General features: G+C 49.8%; 1 protein-coding gene across 1 annotated transcript; it reads left to right on the top strand.

Moving 5' to 3' along the window:
- The first annotated feature begins 1,263 nt into the window (after positions 1–1,263).
- Positions 1,264–19,177, top strand: LOC146821877 (uncharacterized). Its single transcript, XM_085612953.1, has 3 exons — positions 1,264–1,339; positions 16,099–16,315; positions 17,072–19,177. Exons 1-3 carry the CDS (start codon positions 1,268–1,270, stop codon positions 17,473–17,475), a joined length of 693 nt encoding a protein of 230 aa, XP_085469079.1. The 5' UTR covers positions 1,264–1,267; the 3' UTR covers positions 17,476–19,177.
- The last annotated feature ends 3,287 nt before the right edge of the window (positions 19,178–22,464 follow it).

Here is a 22,464-nt window from a genome sequence, read left to right as displayed (position 1 = left end):
GCGATAGGCATAGAGACATGGCAAAATGGCGGTTGGCATGCTCCGCCACCTTATTGGCGGAGCCTCGTGTCAATGTATGGCACCCAAATCATGGTAGCTACCGCCTGGCCCCGGCGGTGTGTCACCAGCACCCCCATTCACACAAGTGCGGTAGTGATAGGCATGGAGACATGGGGAAATGGCGGTTGGCATGCTCCGCCGCCTTAATGGAGTTCAGATACAATACCTCTAAAAAATATATGATAAAACATGTTATCAATTATAATACGACATATGTGGTATATTGTATTAAATGTATCTGTAGTAAAATCTATATTGGGAGTACTATAAGACCCCTCAAGTAAAGAATACAAGAGCATATGAGGGCCATAAGGAATAACAATACGCAATATCCCCTTGCAGTACATTTTAATACCATGCACAAGAATACGGAGAATATCAATATAGGATTTCATGGTATAGATGTCGTACAAGTAGGTCAAAGAGGTGGAAATAGAAAATTCAGATTACGGCAAATTGAAAGTAAATGGAATTTTTTCCCTACGGGCTGTAGAACAGGTAATTAATGTGGACAAGGAATTCTTCGAATTCCTATGATGGAGAGCATGTTCACTGTGATAACGCAGACAATCAGGTCAGAGTAGTTGTTACAGGATAGAAGTACTATGAACTCTACCTAAGGAGGATTTGTGACCATAAATGAGAATTGAACATATTATACTTACATAATGTTCCATGAATACTTCAAATTATAATATGCTTTCAGAAGTCATGCATACATTATTAGTGTACATATATTAGAGGAGGTATATTGTACATGCAAAGGGTGTATTAATTAATATCCTGGAGGAAATCAATGCTAAAAGGAAAATAACGAGCATTACCTTGATATACAAATCAAAGTGATAGACCACTTAGAGAGTATAGTTTTTTTTTGCAAAAAGTATCACGTGCTTTATAAGCAACTATGCAATATAAATATGTCCTACATCAATGTCTAAAGTAAATGATGTTAATTGGCCAAAAAATTGAGAAATGATTCTGTATACAATTGAAATATTGTTAGTAATAATCTATTTGTGACAAGATGCGTGGTTGGGAAGATGAAAGGCTACATATTTCGTATATTGCTAAGAGGAACTGATAATGCCATGTCTATGAGCTCCAAGATGGCCGCCACATTCGTAACAGATAACTAGCACTTGAGGCAGCATTGTCCTTTCTCTCTGTTCTCTAACTTTGGACGTCCTTACGTTACAAAAATGGAATGGATAGCGTTGGGTATGCGAAAACCGGAACTTGGGACATTAGGACGCCGCGAAGTTTGAAGAAGTACTTGGTGAGTCCTAAATACAAGGAGTTTCCCTTTTGTTTAAAAGAATTGGGGTTTGGACAACACTATCAATATCGGAAGACGAGGCTTGTAAACATGTTTGGAGAAAGTCATATTATATGCTGACTTACTCGCTATTGAAATATACTAGTGATTGGTATTGTGCGGTTGGTTTTTATAAATATGAGAGAGACATATCTGTTTGGAGAAAGTCATGCCATATGCGGACTTACTCGTTACTGAAATATTCTGGCGATTGGTATTGAAAGGTTGGTTTTTATAAATATGAGAAAGACATATCTGGAGTTCGATCGGCGGGAGCAACCGCATGTAACTAATAGATACAATGTTACAGAATAATATTGGTATTTGTTGCTTTTTAGCAGCATGGGGATTTTTAAATTAGTTTGTATAAGATGGTTCTGTTTGGAGCACAAATTAGAATGAAATTCACATGAAAAATGGCGAGACTAATACTGACGCAAAGTATATGTGAAATTATTTGTTTTAAAAGAATAGCCAAGGTAGAATAGTAACACGACTTTTAATTAGATCTGTATACCAGAGATAATAATTTACTAGGCATTTTACAAGAGACAACAATTCAATAGATTAGAATAGGATAATAATAATAAAAAAAAGACAGAGTGTTGAGAATATACATGTATGCACCGTACCCCCAGCGTGTACGTGCTGGGGGTACGGTGCGTACATACACGCTGGGGGTACGCACCGTACATACGTGCTGGGGGTACGGTGCATACATACGCGCTGGGGGTACGCACCGTAAATACACGCTGGGGGTACGCACCGTACATACGCACTGGGGGTACGCACCGTACATACGCGCTGGGGGTACGGTGCGTACATACGCGCTGGGGATACGCACCGTACATACGTGCTGGGGGTACGCACCGTACATACACGCTGGGGGTACGGTGCGTACAAACTTTTGTTCATAGCGGGTAAAGTCAATCCCTGTGTACGGGACGTTTTCCGTACGAATCGTAAATCGGAAAGCCGGTCCGGATCGTACTTGTACGCTCGGACTGTATTTTTACGATTCGTACGTTAAAGTATCCGGGTCCGTCTCGTACAACTTTTCCCGATACGATTCGTACGGATCAGGCCGATCCGTATGTATGTATGTATGTATTGGCATTTATAAGGCGCATAAATCACCCGTAGGTTTCAAAGCGCCCATATGTACTTTTTCACGTACAAATCGTACTTCACAGGTCGGACATGACTTGTATGATTGGTACGGAAAAAAATACGGATACGAGTGGTACGGGAAAAAAAATACAGGATCGAAATCGGCCCCTTTGTGTGATTGAAATATGCAACTCATTGTTGCTTAAAGATGATGTTGTATATACTCTTATAATTTTTACATATATTTTAATATATGTTTTTATATATGATTTGCAGACTTGAAGAAGCCCTAAGTGGGGTGAAACGCGCGTCGGCTGCTGAATTCCATAAAGAAATAAAAATAATTTTTGAACAATCTACAGCAACGTGAATAATTGATTGACGTGGAACTTTCTTTGGATAAGACGATATGGGTGTTGAAAATGCCTAAAACATATGAGGAATAGAGTTACATTTGTATGGTGGGCTCCTGTGCCTTTGCTATTTGGTAGTGACAGGCATGGAGACATGGGGAAATGGCGGTTGGCATGCTCTGCCACCTGAATTGGGGAGCCTCGTGTCAATGTATGGCACCCAAATCGCGGTAGCTACCACCTGGCCCCGGCGGTGTGTCACCAGCACCCCCATTCACACAAGTGCGGTAGTGATGGGCATGGAGACATGGGGAAATGGCGGTTGGCATGCTCCGCCGCCTTAATGGTGGAGCCTCATGTCAATGTATGGCACCCAAATCGCGGTAGCTACCACCTGGCCCCGGCGGTGTGTCACCAGCACCCCCATTCACACAAGTGCGGTAGTGATAGGCATGGAGACATGGGGAAATGGCGGTTGGCATACTCCACCGCCAAAAGTGCGGTAGCGCACCACGGACCCCTGCGTTGTGTCACCGCCATGGAGCATGCCTTTACAGCCAATGGGAGCCATGAATGCGGTGGCATGATGCAATTTTGAAGATCGTGGTAGGCGTGCTCCGCCACCGCGGAGGCGGTCATTGGATGCATTTGAAAGATGCACCATCGCGGTAGCGCACCCCAGGCCCCTGCGTTGTGTCACCGCCATGGAGCATGCCCATACAGCCAATGGGAGCAATGATTGCGGTGACATGATGCAATTTTGAAGATCGCGGTAAGCGTGCTCCGCCACCGCGAAGGTGGTCATTGGATGCATTTGAAAGATGCACCATCGCGGTAGCACACCCCGGGCCCCTGCGTTGTGTTACCGCCATGGAGCATGCCCATACAGCCAATGGGAGCCATGATTGCGGTGGCATGATGCAATTTTGAAGATCGCGGTAGGCGTGCTCCGCCACCGCGGAGGCGGTCATTGGATGCATTTGAAAGAGGCAGACCTGGACCACCAATTGCTGCAACTTTGCACCTTTGAAACGACCCCAGGGGGCTTTATATGTGTGGGAGTGAGCCTCACATTTCCACTGCTCCCAGAGCCTGCTGCCTGAGACCCCTCACCTGCTGCTGCCTCAAGGGACTGCTGCCTGAGACCCCTCACCTGCTGCTGCCTCCAGGGACTGCTGCCTGAGAACCATCACCTGCTGCTGCCTCCAGGGACTGCTGCCTGAGACCCCTCACCTGCTGCTGCCTCCAGGGACTGTTGCCTGAGACCCCTCACCTGCTGCTGCCTCCAGGGATTGCTGCCTGAGAACCCTCACCTGCTGCTGTCTCCAGGAACTGCTGCCTGAGACACATCACCTGCTGCTGCCTCCAGGGACTGCTGCCTGAGACCCCTCACCTGTTGCTGCCTCCAGGGGCTGCTGCCTGAGAACCCTCACCACCAAATTCTGCCACTGTTGTCTCACGTCCATAGTGAGGGCAAGGACCGAGAAGATCCGTGCCAGTCCCTTCATGAGCGCGGAGCTTGAGGTCCTGGTGGACGAGGTGCTCACACAGTACCCAAGGCTATATGGTGCCCCAAATGTCGTGATAAGTCTAGAAACAGTGGTGGTCTAGGACAGGGGGGCCACACCTGTAGTTGGACTGATGCAGTATGTGCCTGGGAGTGTGGGGTAGTGTCATGCACTGCCTGACATGCTGTCTCCAGTGGGAGGGTGTGTGTACCCAATATCCCAGCTTTCCCTCCCTGCACATGTATGTATGAGTGACCTGTGTTGTGTTGTCAGCCATACAGTGACACAGAAGGTTGTTCATGCTGTAGTCAGGACAGTGATTAGTTGGCTGGATGGCTGTGTGTGCCCCTGTAGTCCTTCTCAGTGTGAGCCCAGCTGGCCTGCACAGTCCCCGCCTACAAAGACAAGGACACCTCACTCAACTTACAGAATATGACATCAGTTTTTTCATACTGTATTTTGCACACAACTGCCCTTGTGAATGGCATTTTATATTTGTGTGATCATGTCCCTCAATGTGACCACCAGGAAACGTTCAACTAGTCACAGGACAGGGACATTGCTGGCTGCGCAGTCGTGGACACAGTGAGTCCACCCCCAAACACAGGTTGACATGTGATGTATGTGTTGCTCAAGCCAAAAATGGACTAGAGTGTGGGCATGTGTAGGAGAGTAGGGTCTGCTATCCTATGGTCACCCCAAATTTTAGCTTTTTGCTTCACTGGTTTTTGACATATTGAGGCTGTGGGCCTGCTAATCAGACCCCCAGCCTGCTGTTCTCTCTACTAAATTGACACTATGCACTTTAGGTGCATAACCAATTGGAATTGGATCACCCTGTGAGCCCCTATACCAGTGTACACTAGGTACCCAGGGCATTGGTGTATCTAAGGCCTACCAGGGGCTGAAGCATGTATTGTGCCACCCCTGGCCTGGCCTAGCAATTTGACACAACTGGCTGATCACTCAGCTGGGGTAAGTTGGTGTATCCACCTCTTACTTAGGTGTAGTATACCTATACCTAACCTTAAATGGGACACATGTTAACCTATCAGTCACTCCTATGGCAGGCCTTAACAATCCTGAAGGCAGAGTGCTTGGTTTCATGTGAGATGGTGCTCTGGCGTGAGCTGAGCCTGTCTGCAGTGGTCGGAACAACTTCCTTCTACCGTTTCCAGATATCGCCATACCATATACTCTTGAGTGCATTATGAACCTCGCGGTTAAATGCTATCTTTGGTTTGGCTTTATCAAAACATGTCGAGTAAGGTGTCATACGAATTGGAATACTAACCCCTCGCTAATTCTGGCGACGGGGTTAGCATTCCACCCTTCTAGAGGGACACGACATGTACAGAACCTGAAACCCGGGTAAAATCCGACATAGCCTCAGCTCCACAAAATGGACGCTGCCACCACAGACACAAGTCTGCCCTCCTGCTGCTGGGAGTCCTTCCAGCTTGGGAGACGTGGACAAAGGGTTTACTGCCAGGGGAGGTGCGAGCACCACCCCAGACAGGATTTTGTGTATTAGTCAGGTAGGGCTTGAATAGAATCAGACATGCCTGAGGCTCACAAGGAGCCTCGGTGCATATGCCAGTTCAAACCGATCCTGGGGCACACCAGCCCCGGACCTGGGGCGAGCTGGACAAAGGATTGGGGGTGTAACCACCCCCCTTCCTGGTCCCACCCTTAGGGAGGGACCTAGCAGGTAGTCCGGCCCCTAGAATCCGCTTAAAGGTAGGAGCTGTGTCCTAAGACTTCAGACATCCTGGAATCAACTTGAAACAAAGAAGAAGACGGGAACTTCGACACTCTGCTGCACAGAGGACTGAAGGAATTCTCCCCTATGGTCAGGGAGTGACCATCTTGCTAACGCAAGCACCAACCAGCGAATCGACGTCTGCTTTGCCGCCGCCTCCCGCCGGAGCCCGAGCCCGAGCCCAGAGACCGACAAGAACTGGACCTCCAGACCTCTCACCGCCCGATCCACAGCCCCTGCAAAGAAGGAACCCGTGGAGGCACTGAGACACGTGGAGCCAGCCATCTTGGAAGACACTCAACAAGCTGCAAGCGCAACAACAGAGGCTCCCTCCAAGTTGTGCTTTGGGACCTGAGAAGCCCAACACCCGAGCAGCATCTGCACCAAAGGTGAGCCCTCCAGCATCTCCACGATCTGCGTGGGGCCCCTCTGCACTTTGCAACTCGATGCGCCTAACCGGACCCTGGCCCGTTGGCTAGTGGCCATCTTGGCGACCAACTTTGAAAACTACGACACTGGTCTGGTTGCTCCAGACTGGCCCCTGCTTCCCTCCAAAGGAGCAGCCCCTCTGACATTGCTGGTCAGAGTAAACAGCTTTCTTCAATTCCTGCGACTCCTGCTTTTGCCAAGGCTTGTTTGCTTCCTTCGAGTCGCCGACACTGCCGACAGTGAGAACCTGCGTGGGACAGTTCGTGAGCCAACTCCTGGACATCGTCGACCTTCAGGGACCACGTGGCTGCGGAGACAAGCTACACCTCTTCACCTGTTTGCACCCGACATCGCCTGGTACCTACCTGGTGCCACTCTGGTCACTGGCTAGTGACTGTGAACACTGTCCCCTCTGCTTACAGGTCTTCTACAACTCTGATCCACCCTTGGATCCACCGCATCTCTTCTGGACCGGCCGCCTGCAGCACCTTTGCCATCAGGCTCCATTGAACAGATAGACGAATCCCGACGCACTTCGAGACCTATGCACCCGCTTCCTGTGGGTGAGGTAAAGCTGGCACTCCGGTGCACAAGTGTAGAGTAACATCTCTAATGTTTAGAACTGAAGTCTTGATTTCGTAGTTCAACCAGAAGACCCTTTTAGCAGTAAGTTTTGAACTTTTACACACCCATTGAAAACCTATGGGAGCCCGCGTGTAACTTTCCTCACTGCACACGCGACCCGTGGACCTCCTGGTCACTAACTGAAGTTAGCTCCTTGTAGGCCCAGCGATTCTAGAGGCCCTAGGCCTTGTTCCTTTCCTAGTCGTGGTACTTATACCACTATTTTAGTATATGGTTTGAGTGGCCACCAGGGCCCATCCAGATAAAGTGCAACTTCTGTATATTGTGATACTTTCTTGTTTAACGATTTGTGCTCCTGTGCTCATAAAGAGTCTAGGGGATACTTTGAGTAATAAATACATATATATTTTGAATATATATCTGTGTGGTGTCCTTTCATTGGTATAAAGGGGGGTTACATATGGTAAAACAGCTTGCTTAGCACGCCAAAACGAGTTTAGCCTGAAAGACTGCTTAGCCTACGCTACCACTAGGGCAGCTAGTCCGAAAAGGTTGACTTACAACCACACCATAAGGGTTGCTTGGCATGGTACAAGGTGGTCACTTTAACTAGTGAACATCATATACCAGGCCAACTTCTCACATTGGTGAGCAGCGGTTGGATTTGAGCTTGCTGTGTTTTACCTCTGTAATCTCTTTGTTACCAATTAAAAGATCATACAGGTACCTTTAGGTACATATAAAACAAGATTAGTTATATACTTAAGTTCTACTGAACTTAGTTGTTGTAGAGCAAAGGGAGTAGCACACCCTGACTACAACTACTAGATAGGTTTAGTAGGAAAACCCAAGTGTAGGTAGTTGCAACACATCCACCCACACTTAAGAGCAATGGCTGGGGCAGAGGGGTCCAACGTACCCATCTCTGTCGAGAGTGACCCCCAGAGGGCACCATCCATCTTTGCTACCCTGAACCAGAATGAGCTCAGGCAGTTGGCTAATATCAGGGGCCTTAAACAGCCCAGAAACCCTACATCTGCTGAACTCAGAGAACTCTTACAAGCTGATGAACATCAGAGAGCTCTCAAGAAAGCCTCCCAGTTAGACCCCTCAGGGACTGGAACAGGAGGCCCTCCTTCTGAAGATGCTACTGAAGTACCCCTTTCTGACAGTCGCCCCTTAGTTGAGAATCAGACTACAGATGATGAGGATCAGCATAGGGACAGGGATGACAAAGGGGGTGAGTCTGATAGTAGTGGTAGTTCTGATGGGAGAAATAGCCCAGTGCCAGGTGCTATACCTGGCTCAGCTAACTTAAGACTACTTGGGACTGACAATGGGTTCACCCCATTGAATCTCCCTAGTGGACTTAACCAGGGGTTTGGGAGACAGAGGAATCACTCAGGTGACTCTAATACCTCTCATGCCTCTAGAGGCTCTCAAGGTCACTCCAGAAGAAGGATGACCAGCCCTCAGAGGAGGGAGCATGAGGCCAGAATGAAGGAAGCCCAGCTGAGGATCAGGAGACAGGAGCTAGAAGTAGCCCTGATGGAAGAGAAATTGAGCAAGGCTAGGCAACCTAGAGAGGGTGGGTCTATACCCACTGGTGGCAGCATTGGCCCTAGGGACAAAGATAGGGTCTTTGATAATAGGAACCTGTCCAAGGTTGTGCCCCCCTACAAAAGTGGGTATGATATCCACAAGTGGATGACTGCTCTTGAGAGAGCCTGCAAAGTGCAGCAGGTTCCTGAAGACCAGTGGGCAGCAATCTTATGGCTCTCCTTTGAAGGTAGAAGCAGAGATAGACTCCTCACTGTTAGAGAGGAGGATGTCAGAAACTACAGAGCCCTGAAGAGTGTCCTGGTTGATGGGTTAGGCTTAACCACTGAACAGTACAGGTTAATGTTCAGAGATACCCAGAAGACACAGACTCAGGACTGGTCTGAATATATTGAATGTGCCACTAAGGCTTTGGAGGGTTGGTTGCTGGGAAGTAAGGTGTCTGATTATACAGGATTGTACAATTTGATGATGAGAGAACAGATTTTAAATAACTGTCAAAACCAGCAACGGCATCAACACTTGGTTGACTCAGATCTGACCTCTCCCCAAGAATTGGGAAAGAAGGCAGACAAATGGGTCAGAACCAGGGTTAAGCAAAAGAACCAGAACCAGGGCCAAGGGGGTGATCAGAAGAAAACAGACCAAAAGGGTGATCAGAAATCCAAAGACCAGAAGTCTTCAACAGGGCCCCAAACTAGTACTAACGAAGGTGGGTCCCAACAACCTAAAGGGAAGAAGAAAGAAGGTCCAAAGAAACCCTGGTGCAAATCTTGCAAGAATACAACTCACTGGACTAGTGATTGTAAGAAGGGTGGAGCCCCCAACACTGTCGCCCCTAAGGCACCTGCTCCCAGTACTACTGTTAGCAGTCTTGGTCCCCAGACAAAGGGTGTAGTGGGAATCACTATGGGAACTGAAGGAGATTCTGACTTAGACAGAACCCTTACACAGGCAGTCTTGATCTGTGATGGGGACATGGATTTGTCCCTGACTGTGAGCCCCAGTAATCTGGGCAAGTACAGACAAACTCCATTGATTAATACAAAAGTGGCTCAAGCCTACAGGGACACATGTGCCAGTGTCACTATGGTGACACCAGGCTTTGTGGATCCTGGACAGTACATACCAGGTGAGAATTACCTGGTGACCAATGCCAGCAATGCCACTACTTCTCATAGTGTGGCTATTGTTAACTTCTCATGGGGAGGGGTAACTGGCCTCAAAAGGGTTGTGGTTAGTGCAGACCTCCCAGTAGAATGTTTGTTGGGCAATGACCTAGAGAGTTCTCTATGGTCAGAAGTGGAGTACAGGACACATGCAGAGATGTTAGGTATATCACCACATGTCCTTGCTGTGACCAGGTCACAGGCCAAAAAGTGCCTTACTGAACCTCAGGTCTTGGATCCTGGAACAATGGACCAAGCACCTACCAAGAAGAAGAACAGGAGGGTTAAGGCTGTGCCTTCCCCCCTGCCTCCAAGTGATGATCAGTCTTCCCAGGAGGATGATCTAGAGAACCCTGGAGGAACTGTCCCTGAAGAGCTTGAACCTGACCAGGTTGAGTTTCTGGGGACAGGGGGACCTTCCAGGGCTGACTTGGGGCAGGCTCAGTTATCCTGTCCATCTCTTGAACCCCTCAGACAGCTGGCTGCTGCTGAGGCTGCTGGGAATGCTCAAGGTACCCATAAAGTGTATTGGGATGATGGGCTCCTTTATTCAGAGGCTAGAGACCCAAAACCTGGTGCAACCAGAAGGTTGGTTATACCTCTGCAATTTAGGGGCTTCCTTCTTACCTTGGCCCATTATATTCCTCTAGCAGGACACTTAGGCCAGAAAAAGACTTGGGACAGGCTTGTCCCTCACTTTCACTAGCCTCACATGAATGAAGATACCAAGGAGTTTTGTCGCTCCTGTGTGACCTGCCAAGCCAGTGGCAAATCAGGTGGCACAACAAAGGCCCCCCTAATACCACTACCTGTGGTGGGGGTTCCCTTTGAAAGAGTGGGAATAGATATAGTGGGTCCCATGGATCCCCCCACTGCATCTGGGCACAGATTTATATTGGTGGTAGTGGATCATGCCACCAGGTATCCAGAGGCAATTCCCCTTAGGACCACAACAGCTCCTGTTGTGGCCAGGGCCCTGCTGGGAGTATTCTCCAGAGTGGGGTTTCCTAAGGAGGTGGTTTCTGACAGAGGTACCAACTTCATGTCAGGATACTTGACAGCTATGTGGAAGGAATGTGGTGTCAACTACAAGTTCACCACCCCTTATCACCCACAATGCAATGGGCTTGTTGAGAGATTCAACAAGACCCTAAAGGGTATGATCAAAGGATTACCTGAAAAGCTCAGGCGAAGATGGGACATCCTTCTACCCTGCCTTCTGTTTGCTTACAGAGAGGTCCCACAAAAAGGAGTTGGCTACAGCCCCTTTGAATTGTTGTTTGGGCACCCTGTAAGAGGCCCCCTATGTCTGGTGAGGGAAGGATGGGAGTTACCTCTCAAAAAGCCTCAACAAGACATAGTGGACTATGTACTTGGTCTCCGCTCCAGGATGGCTGAGTACATGGAGAAGGCATCCAAAAACCTTGAGGCAAGCCAGGCCTTACAGAAAGCTTGGCATGACCAAAAGGCTGTCTTGGTTGAGTTTCAGCCAGGATAGAAGGTATGGGTGTTGGAGCCAGTGGCCCCAGCAGCACTCCAAGACAAATGGTCTGGACCCCATACAATCCTGGAAAAGACGGGAGAGGTTACCTACTTGGTGGACCTAGGCACTCCCAGGAGTCCCCACAGGGTACTCCATGTTAACAGGTTAAAAGCATATGTTGACAGGGCAGACATGAGCTTGCTCATGGCTACAGATGAGGGACAGAAGGAAGAGAGTGACCCTCTCCCAGACCTGTTGTCTCAGAACCCTGAAGATGGTTCAGTTGAAGGAGTGACCTCACTGAGCATCAGCAAATTGAATGTAGACAAGTCCTACAATCATTTCAGCATATGTTCTCACTGATACCTAGTCAAACTGACTGGTGTACCCATGTGGTGGACACTGGTGACAGTCTTCCTGTAAAGAACAAACTTTACAGACAACCTGACCATGTCAGGGACTGTATAAAGGCTGAGGTACACACAATGCTGGAACTGGGTGTCATTGAGCCCTCAGAGAGCCCTTGGGCTAGCCCATTGGTTCTGGTCCCCAAGCCTCACACCAAAGATGGCAAGAGAGAGATGAGGTTCTGTGTGGATTACAGAGGACTCAATGCTGTCAATAGGACAGATGCACATCCTATTCCAAGGGCAGATGAGCTCATAGATAAACTGGCTTCTGCTAAGTTTTTGAGCACATTTGATTTGACAGCTGGCTATTGGCAAATCAGGTTAGCTGAGGAGTCTAAGGCCAAAACAGCATTTTCAACCCCAGGAGGACACTACCAATTTTTGGTGATGCCCTTTGGTCTGAAGAATGCACCTGCCACCTTCCAAAGGTTGGTGAATCAAGTCCTTACTGGGTTGGATGACTTTTGTGCAGCATATCTTGATGACATTGCTGTCTTTAGCTCCACCTGGGAGGATCACCTGAACCACCTGAAGAAGGTACTTGAGGCTCTGCAAAAGGCAGGCCTCACTATCAAGGCTACTAAGTGCCAGATAGGGCAGAGTAAGGTTGTGTACTTGGGCCACCTTGTAGGTGGAGGCCAAGTTCAACCACTGGAGAGTAAGATACAATCCATCAAGGACTGGTCTCCTCCAACCACCCAGACTCAAGTTCGAGCTTTCTTGGGCTTGACTGGGTACTACAGGAAGTTTGTTAAGAACTATGGGTCCATTGTGACTCCTCTTAATGATCTTACATCCAAGAAGATGCCCAAAAAGGTTCAGTGGACAGTAAGCTGTCAAAAGGCATTTGATGACCTGAAGAAGGCCATGTGCTCTGCACCTATCCTGAAAAGTCCTGACTACTCAAAAGAGTTTATTGTCCAAACAGATGCTTCTGAGTTGGGTGTGGGAGCTGTGCTGTCACAACTTAATGTAGATGGTCAAGACCAACCCATTGCTTTTATTAGCAGAAGGTTGACCCCCAGAGAGAAGAATTGGTCAGCTATTGAGAGGGAGGCCTTTGCTGTGGTGTGGGCCCTGAAGAAGCTGAGGCCATACTTGTTTGGCACTCACTTCAAGATTCAGACCGACCATAAGCCCCTCTTGTGGCTAAATCAGATGAAGGGTGAAAACCCAAAACTGCTTAGGTGGTCCATTTCCCTACAGGGGATGGACTTTACAGTGGAGCACCGGCCAGGTACAGACCATGGGAATGCAGATGGTCTCTCCAGGTACTTCCACTTAGGACATGAAGACGAGACTGATCAAGGCTAGTTTAATGTCCCTGCGTTTGGGGGGGGGGGTTGTGTAGGAGAGTAGGGTCTGCTATCCTATGGTCACCCCAAATTTTTGCTTTTTGCTTCACTGGTTTTTGACATATTGAGGCTGTGGGCCTGCTAATCAGACGCCCAGCCTGCTGTTCTCTCTACTTAATTGACACTATGCACTTTAGGTGCATAACCAATTGGAATTGGATCACCCTGTGAGCCCCTGTACCAGTGTACACTAGGTACCCAGGGCATTGGTGTATCTAAGGCCTACCAGGGGCTGAAGCATGTATTGTGCCACCCCTGGCCTGGCCTAGCAATTTGACACAACTGGCTGATCACTCAGCTCGGGTAAGTTGGTGTATCCACCTCTTACTTAGGTGTAGTATACCTATACCTAACCTTAAATGGGACACATGTTAACCTATAAGTCACTCCTATGGCAGGCCTTAACAATCCAGAAGGCAGAGTGCTTGGTTTCATGTGAGATGGTGCTCTGGCGTGAGCTGAGCCTGTCTGAAGTGGTCGGAACAACTTCCTTCTACCATTTCCAGATATCGCCATACCATATACTCTTAAGTGCATTATGAACCTCGCGGTTAAATGCTATCTTTGGTTTGGCTTTATCAAAACATGTCGAGTAAGGTGTCATATGAATTGGAATACTAACCCCTCGCCAATTCTGGCGACGGGGTTAGCATTCCACCATTCTAGAGGGACACGACATGTACAGAACCTGAAACCCGGGTAAAATCCGACATAGCCTCAGCTCCACAAAATGGACGCTGCCACCACAGACACAAGTCTGCCCTCCTGCTGCTGGGAGTCCTTCCAGCTTGGGAGACGTGGACAAAGGGTTTCCTGCCAGGGGAGGTGCGAGCACCACCCCAGACAGGATTTTGTGTATTGGTCAGGTAGGGCTTGAATAGAATCAGACATGCCTGAGGCTCACAAGGAGCCTCGGTGCATATGCCAGTTCAAACCGGTCCTGGGGCACACCAGCCCCGGACCTGGGGCGAGCTGGACAAAGGATTGGGGGTGTAACCACCCCCCTTCCTGGTCCCACCCTTAGGGAGGGACCTAGCAGGTAGTCCGGCCCCTAGAATCCGCTTAAAGGTAGGAGCTGTGTCCTAAGACTTCAGAGATCCTGGAATCAACTTGAAACAAAGAAGAAGACGGGAACTTCGACGCTCTGCTGCACAGAGGACTGAAGGAATTCTCCCCTATGGTCAGGGAGTGGCCATCTTGCTAACACAAGCACCAACCAGCGAATCGACGTCTGCTTTGCCGCCGCCTCCCACCGGTGCCCAAGCCAAGAGACCGACAAGAACTGGACCTCCAGACCTCTCACCGCCCGATCCAGAGCCCCTGCAAAGAAGGAACCTGTGGAGGCACCGAGACACGTGGAGCCAGCCATCTTGGAAGACACTCGACAAGCTGCAAGCGCGACAACAGAGGCTCCCTCCAAGTTGTGCTTTGGGACCTGAGAAGCCCAACAACCGAGCAGCATCTGCACCAAAGGTGAGCCCTCCAGCATCTCCACGATCTGCGTGGGGCCCCTCTGCACTTTGCAACTCGACGCGCCTAACCGGACCCTGGCCTGTTGGCTAGTGGCCATCTTGGCAACCAACCCTGAAAACTATGAGGCTGGTCTGGTTGCTCCAGACTGGCCCCTGCTTCCCTCCAAAGGAGCAGCCCCTCTGACCTTGCTGGTCAGAGTAAACAGCTTTCTTCAATTTCTGTGACTCCTGCTTTTGCCAAGGCTTGTTTGCTTCCTTCGAGTCGCCGACACTGCCGACAGCGAGAACCTGTGTGGGACAGCTCGTGAGCCGACTCCTGGACGTCGTCGACCTTCAGGGACCACGTGGCTGCGGAGACAAGCTACACCTCTTCACCTGTTTGCACCCGACATCGCCTGGTACCTACCTGGTGCCACGCTGGTCACTGGCTAGTGACTGTGAACACTGTCCCGTCTGCTTACAGGTCTTCTACAACTCCGATCCACCCTTGGATCCACCGCATCTCTTCTGGACCGGCCGCCTGCAGCACCTTTGCCATCAGGCTCCATTGAACAGATAGACGAATCCCGACGCACTTCGAGACCTATGCACCCGCTTCCTGTGGGTGAGGTAAAGCTGGCACTCCAGTGCACAAGTGTAGAGTAACATCTCTAATGTTTAGAACTGAAGTCTTGATTTCGTAGTTCAACCAGAAGACCCTTTTAGCAGTAACTTTTGAACTTTTACGCACCCATTGAAAACCTATGGGAGCCTGCATGTAACTTTCCTCACTGCACACGCGACCCGTGGACCTCCTGGTCACTAACTGAAGTTAGCTCCTTGTAGGCCCAGCGATTCTAGAGGCCCTAGGCCTTGTTCCTTTCCTAGTCGTGGTACTTATACCACTATTTTAGTATATGGTTTGAGTGGCCACCAGGGCCCATCCATATAAAGTGCAACTTCTGTATATTGTGATACTTTCTTGTTTAACGATTTGTGCTCCTGTGCTCATAAAGAGTCTAGGGGATACTTTGAGTAATAAATACATATATATTTTGAATATATATCTGTGTGGTGTCCTTTCATTGGTATAAAGGGGGGTTACATATGGTAAAACAGCTTGCTTAACACGCCAAAACGATTTTAGCCTGAAAGACTGCTTAGCCTACGCTACCACTAGGGCAGCTAGTCCGAAAAGGTTGACTTACAACCACACCATAAGGGTTGCTTGGCATGGTACAAGGTGGTCACTTTAACTAGTGAACATCATATACCAGGCCAACCTCTCACAGCAGGCTACATGGGTGTTTCAGCGCTGACATCCGGCATGTGCGTGAGATGTGCAGGGACTGTTATCCCCCTCACACCTGCATGCTTTAACATCAGCTTTTTCCATGCAGGTGTCCCATGTGAGCTGTACTATAGTCTCTGATTGCCAATTTTGTTTGATATGTGATGATTTTGTATCTTGCTGCTATACTGATAGATGTCGTTACATGGCACTGTATCACTGATCATTTCCCACTCTTGTTCCCATGCCTGCAGCTCAAGGTACACCAGCGTAAGGCCGTGTGGAGGGCCAGTGCAGCGAAGGTACGACATCAGCCAGCTGGAAAAGAATGTGGGGAGATGACCTTGGGGCTGCTTCCTCACACTGGGCGTCTGGCACGGCGCAGTATGACACCACTAATGGGGTGCATCTTGGCGGTGACACAGCCTGAGCTGGATGCACATTTGAAGGAGCATCAGCAGCAAGCCAGGGGTGAGCATTTGGGGAGTCTGAATTTGGCTGGGAGTGGCTACATGTGTACTGAGCCTGTGCCAGCGCTGGCCTCTGTGATGTTGGTAGTGTGATGCTGTGGCATGTAAGTGGCTGCTGGCCTGGGTGCATGCATTTGCTCTACCTGTACTTACAAAGGTGATTTGGATGCTGTGCCTTCACATTACATTCTGAGTTGTGCTCTTCAGGTTTCTTCTGCATTGGTGTAGTCTTGGGAATCCCACGGGAGGGAACGGCAGTGTGCCCAATCTGACTGTGCGTACATAAATGCGTCCATTGCATGCACCCATATTGTGGAGGCCTACACATCTTACAGCAATGTGCAGCATTATATTGTCCCCAAGGTACAACATGGTGGGTGGCATGGGCTAATGTCCATTGTGGACTGTCATGTTGTAGACTGGGTCTGTGTTGTCCACTCCTGTTCCATCCAGTTCTGTCATTGGCAACAAGTAGTGTGCCCCCATCATGTCACTAGGTGTGCTCAGAACTAGTTGTGTGTCTGTTTGAACAGAGCCACAAGCAGGGTTTTGTGCTGTGTGGTCATCACATGGCTCACTCATGCCCGAGTATCCTGTGTCCACGCACTGCTTGAGTCAATGTAGTGAGTTTCCATGATGTGATTGCACAGGGTGGTGTGCAACATGTAGATTTGGTCAACTTTTGTCATGCATTGCTTGCATATGTTTGTTCTGTTGCTGCCACTGACCTGACCCTACATCTCTCTCTCCCATGCAGCATCACCTGTGGTTACAGAGGGACAGGAGACGGACACCAGTGGGGGTGAAACTGGCACCACAGCTGCCCAGGAGTCCAGTGACAGAGATGTCACCAGCGCCTCAGAGGGGGACAGGAGTCTGCTGGAGGAATCCCAGCCTGAGACCACATCATCCGATGCCAACGGAGAAGCATCCATGTTGGAGGGCACAGGGAACGGGGACTCTGCATCGATTTCCACCACACAGCGGCCATTGCCCACCCTCCCAGCCACTTCCTCTGGTGCTGCCCGTGTCCGCCTCAGTAAGAGGGGGGGAGTAAGAGGGGAAGAGTGTCCTTCACCCCTGACACCGCTGCCCCTGCCCCTGTCCCCCCTGCTGCTATCAGTGCTGAGTTTGTGGACCTTTTGCGCCAACTGTGTGTAGGCCAGACAGCTCTCCTCAATGCCTTCCTTGACCACGACAAGAAATTCCCAGGTGGTTGCTTTCATGGAGGGCATACATTCCGACGTGGGTGGGCTGCACCAGACAGTCCAGGCTTTGTCATCAACAGTGACGTCTGCCCTGCAACAGTCACATACTCACAGTCCAGCTCCAGTCCCTTTGTCCACCCCCGGGCAGTGGCCACGTCTGACGATAGTGACCACGGTACACATACATCAAAGTCACGATACAGCACACGGAGCACACAGCAGCAGCAACCCAAGCGGTCCCGGGCACAGCCACCATCCCCACAGAAGACCAGAGGCACACCAGAGCATAGGGAGAAAAGCCCGTCAGGCGACACCTGTGGACAAATAGCAAAGCAGCAGACCTCAGGCACACATGCCTCAGTGGCATCCCCATCAAAGGACTCTCCTGCCCCTAAAGCATCACGCAAAGATAATCGTACAGTGTCTGTGCCCACCAAGGAGGTGGTGCATGCCAAGGGTACACCTAGGAAGGGCTCCAAGGCAGTATCACCAACCACCTCAACTCCCATTCCAAGCCCAGTGAAGCAGGGGCCCGGAGGGCACTGTAGGGGTAACACCTAGTAAACAGGGGAAGGGGGCAGAGGCGAAGCAAGGCAAAGTGTTCCGCTGGGTCCAGCACATCACCAGTGTGGCTTCCAGCACCTGCACCTGCTGCAGCAGTGGTGGTGAGTGTGCCTGCGGTGCCCACACCACTTCCCATTGATCCAAAGTCAGGCAAGCCATTTAGGATCCCCAAGAAGTGGAAGGGCACCCCTCCACAATCTCCCAGCCACACCGTGACTCCCGTCTGCATGTCTCCGCCTCCACGTGCCACTACACCACCTGGTCCAAGCAGCCCTCCGGCTTGCCAAGCCACTGATAGCTCTACCTCAGCTGTTCCGCTCTCTCCCCCAAGTGCCCCAACAGTCCCCAAGACACAGCCAGCTCCCAGTCCGCCTGACAGCCAAGTCTGAGTGTTAGTCACCCTCACACACCTGTCTCTCACACAAGTGGGCCTGTACTGCACATTGTTGCCCCCTGACTGAGCAGCTCCTCATGGACTAAGTCTGCACTTTGTCCTGCCCACTGGCCTTGTCGTTCACTGCTGTGTTAAACCCTTCCCTGTGCCGCTTCTCATGGACTCAGTCTGCACCCTGGACTGGCCACTGGCCCTGTTGCTCTTTGCTGTGTTGGACCCTTCCCTGTGCAGCTTCTCATGGACTCAGTCTGCACTTTGTCCTGCCCACTGGCCTTGTCGTTCACTGCTGTGTGTCCCCTGCCTGTGCAGCTTCTCATGGACTCCGTCTGTACCCTGGACTGGCCACTGGCCCTGTTGCTATTCGCTGTGTTGGACCCTTCCCTGTGCAGCTTCTCATGGACTCGGTCTGCACTTTGTCCTGCCCACTGGCCTTGTCGTTCACTGCTGTGTGCCCCCTGCCTGTGCAGCTTCTCATGGACTCAGTCAGCACCTTGGACTGGCCACTGGCCTTGTGTTTTGCCCCCTGCCTGTGCAGCTTCTTATGGACTCAGTCTGCACTTTGTCCTGCCCACTGGCCTTGTCGTTCACTGCTGAGTGCCCCCTGCCTGTGCAGCTTCTCATGGACATGCTCTCCGTCTTGTGCCTTGCTCTTCTCTTCTCATGGTACCTTTCTGTGCACTATGTGAATAAAGACAGTTTCTCCTGTTGTCTATTTTGTCAGTGTCCTTACTGAATAAAGTTAATTTGCTGTGTGTAAATGGTTTACTGTGCCACATGGTCTGTGTGGCACTTCAACATGGTCAATGTTTGGGCTAACTTACTCTCTTTTCTTCAGGGCTGACAGGGTCTTAATTTCTTCTTGACCAAGATACTTGTGGTGACAATAGTGTAAATTTCGAATGGTTAGCAGTAGTCATTTACTTGATTAGTTCATGTTGGCTCTATTGTACACATGTCGGGGGGGTCACTGCCAGCACAGAGTGGGTTTCTGCACACAGTATTGCAGGCAGGCTGTCCAGGATCATCCTGTATGTGTGTTCTTCCTTTATGTGTGCCCAGTGGTGTATGTGTGTGGTCATCTTGTGATGGCCAGTCATCCCAGTCCCATGGCTTAGTTTCCATTTGTGCTCTTGGATGGCCAGGTAGTGTGCAGTGTGAAAAGGGTGAGTTTGTGGGGAGTGCTGATGTGTACATGCCTCTGCAATGTCAACTACACACATGTGTTACCCAGTAGTTGTGTGCCTGTTGGTTTGATTGTTCATCCCTGTGGATGTGGTTGTATGCCCATGTGTGAGTTGTGTGTTGTGCACTGTGCAGTGTGTTGGTGTGTTCTTACAGTTCTGTGTGACTCCTACTTGTTGGTTTTGTCACTTGTGAGTATGAAGAGAGTGTCACTGGCAAGTCAGTGTTGTGTTTTGTTGCACATCCATGTGTCTGGTGGCTGTTTGTGGGGACTGTGCAGACCTGCTCCTCCACACTGCCATTCTGGTTGTGTTTTCTCATGCCTTGCTGTCACATGGTGCCTTCTTGCCTCCAGTGTGGCATGTTGTGTGTGTTGTCATGCCATCCCCTATCTGTGCTTCAGCTGCCTACCCATTGTGAGTCTGCACTCCCTCTCTTTGTGCATGGTACACTCCTGCAATGTCCCCTTCTGACATGCAGTACACTTCACTTTGGTGTGAGCTGTCCTCTTGCTTTGTATGTGTGTGTGCCTCTCCATGACTTAATTTGTGCCACTGTGCTTTGTGGTGCAGTTCTTTGTCCAGGGTCAATGTGTCATTCAGGGCATTTCCCCAATGGGTCATGTGCGATGTTCTGGTGCTGTTTGTCAGTCATGGTTGCTCCTATGCAGTTCAACTGTGTGTGCTGCCCAGTCCTGTGGTCAAGTTTCCACCTTTGTGCCCCAAACTTGTGCATCTATTGGGTGTTGTGTTATATGTATGTGTGTTGTTTGTGTTTTTGCTTCACTTCCTGGGTGTGCTGTTGTCTTTATGCTGTGCTGTGTGGTGTTGTGTGGGTTGCTGTTCTGTCAATGATGTCTGTGTGTGTCTGGTATGCTTGGTGTGCACACACCGCTTGTTGTCCATACAGTGCAGTGTGTGTATGTTGCCTTGTGATTGCCTGGTGTGCATCCCCTGATGTTGTGCTGTGTTTGCTATGTGATTGTTCTGCCTGTGCATCTGTTATTTGTTTGCTGTGGCTGTGTTGTTCTGTGATGGTGCACTTCTTGTGTGTGTTGTGGTATGTTGTCTGTGCATTTTTCCTGGGTGATGGGGTTGTGCACTCATGTTGTGTCTGTGCTCCCATTGCCTTTCCCCAGTTTAGCTGCACAGGGCATGTCTGTTGTTGTTGTTGTGGCTCTGTGTGTGTTTCCGTTGGGCTATGTTTTTTTTTGTCTATTGCACTTGTTTCCACTTTTGTGGTGGCATCCCTGTGTGTGTGTGTTATGTCTGTGTCTGAGCCCAGGGTGTGTGGTTGTTTGTGTGTGTATTGTCTGTCAAGTATTGCCAGCCTTCAGTGTGTTTGGCACTGGTGTTGTGTGCTGCTGGTGTGAGGGGGGTATGTGTGTAGGTTCTTACTGGTGTTTGTCAGTCCTAAGGTGTGTAGATGGACTCTGTGTGTAGTGCTGCTGGTGTGCTCCTGTGGGGTAGTTGTATGTATGTGTGACTGTGCAGGCTGTGTGTCCATTTGAATGTTGATTCCTTGCATGTGTTCATTTGTTGCTTGTCCTCATTGATATTTCCCTGAGTGTGGTGTTGTGTGTATTTCCCTGGCCCTGTGCTACTGTGCTGTGTGTTGTGTGTTCCTGTGCAGCCACTCCTGCAGTGTGTGTCTCCATGATTGTTTGTTGTGTGGTGCAGGGTGTGTATTGCCCTGGCTTGTTGTTGTGCATGGTGTGCACAGGAGGAGCACATGTCATGTGCCTTCATGGGGTGTGCTAGTGTGTGGTGGGAGTGGGTGTGTCCCTGTGGTCTTTGTGTCCTGCCCATGCCTGGCACTGGCACTGCCTTCTGCATTGTGCGCATGTATTTGCTGGTGTTCCCCACTGCGGTGACGTGACCAGGACATTGCTGCATGGTGGCGGTAGCTGTGTGTTCAGGATGCAGCGGGGTGACTTTGTGGCAGGGGGTGATGTGTGGGTGCCTTTGTGGATGTGTCCCTGTCCCCCCTTGGGTGTCTGATGTGTATTTGGAACCGGTGTCAGGCCGTGTGTTGTGTTGTGTTGTTGCGTACCTGCGGCGGTGTCCGCGGTGGTCCATGAGTTCCTGGTGATGTAGAAAGATGAGTAGAGCTGGGTCCACGCCACTCTATGCCACTCCACTTCACGCCAATCCACTCTACAGTATTCAACTCTACACAACTCCACTCTACACCACTCTACTGTACACCATTCCACTACAAGCCACTCCACTCTATGATACTCCAATCTACGCTATTCCACTCTATGCCACTATACTATACACCACTTCACTCTACGCTATTCTATTCTATGCCACTCCACTCTACGCAATTCTGCTTTACTTCACTGCACGCCATTGCACTATACGTCACTCCACTCTATACCACTCCACTCTACGCTATTCCACTCTACCCTAGTCCACTCTAAGCTACTCCACTCTATGCCATTTCACTCTAGTCCACGTCACTCCTCTTTATAGTATTCCACTGTACGGATCCACTGTACGCCACTCCACTCTACTTCACTCTACTTTATGCCGCTCCACTATACGCTTTTCAACTCTACGCCACTCCACTCTGTCACTCCACTTTATGCCACTGCACTCTATGTCACTCCACTCTACGCTACTCCACTCTACGCTACTCCACTCTACCCTGTTCCACTCTAATCCACCCCAGTCTATGCCACTCCACTCTACGGTATTGCACTCGATGCCACTCCACTCTATGCCACTCCGCTCTACGCTATTCCACTCTATGTGACTTCAGTCTATGCCACTGCACTATACAGCACTCCACTTTACA

Source organism: Triturus cristatus, chromosome 6 (genome assembly GCF_964204655.1).
Source record: "Triturus cristatus chromosome 6, aTriCri1.1, whole genome shotgun sequence".
In the NCBI taxonomy this organism is placed as follows: domain Eukaryota; kingdom Metazoa; phylum Chordata; class Amphibia; order Caudata; family Salamandridae; genus Triturus; species Triturus cristatus.
The sequence above is the reverse complement of the archived record's forward strand: the minus strand, read 5'-3'. Positions and strand labels throughout refer to the sequence as shown.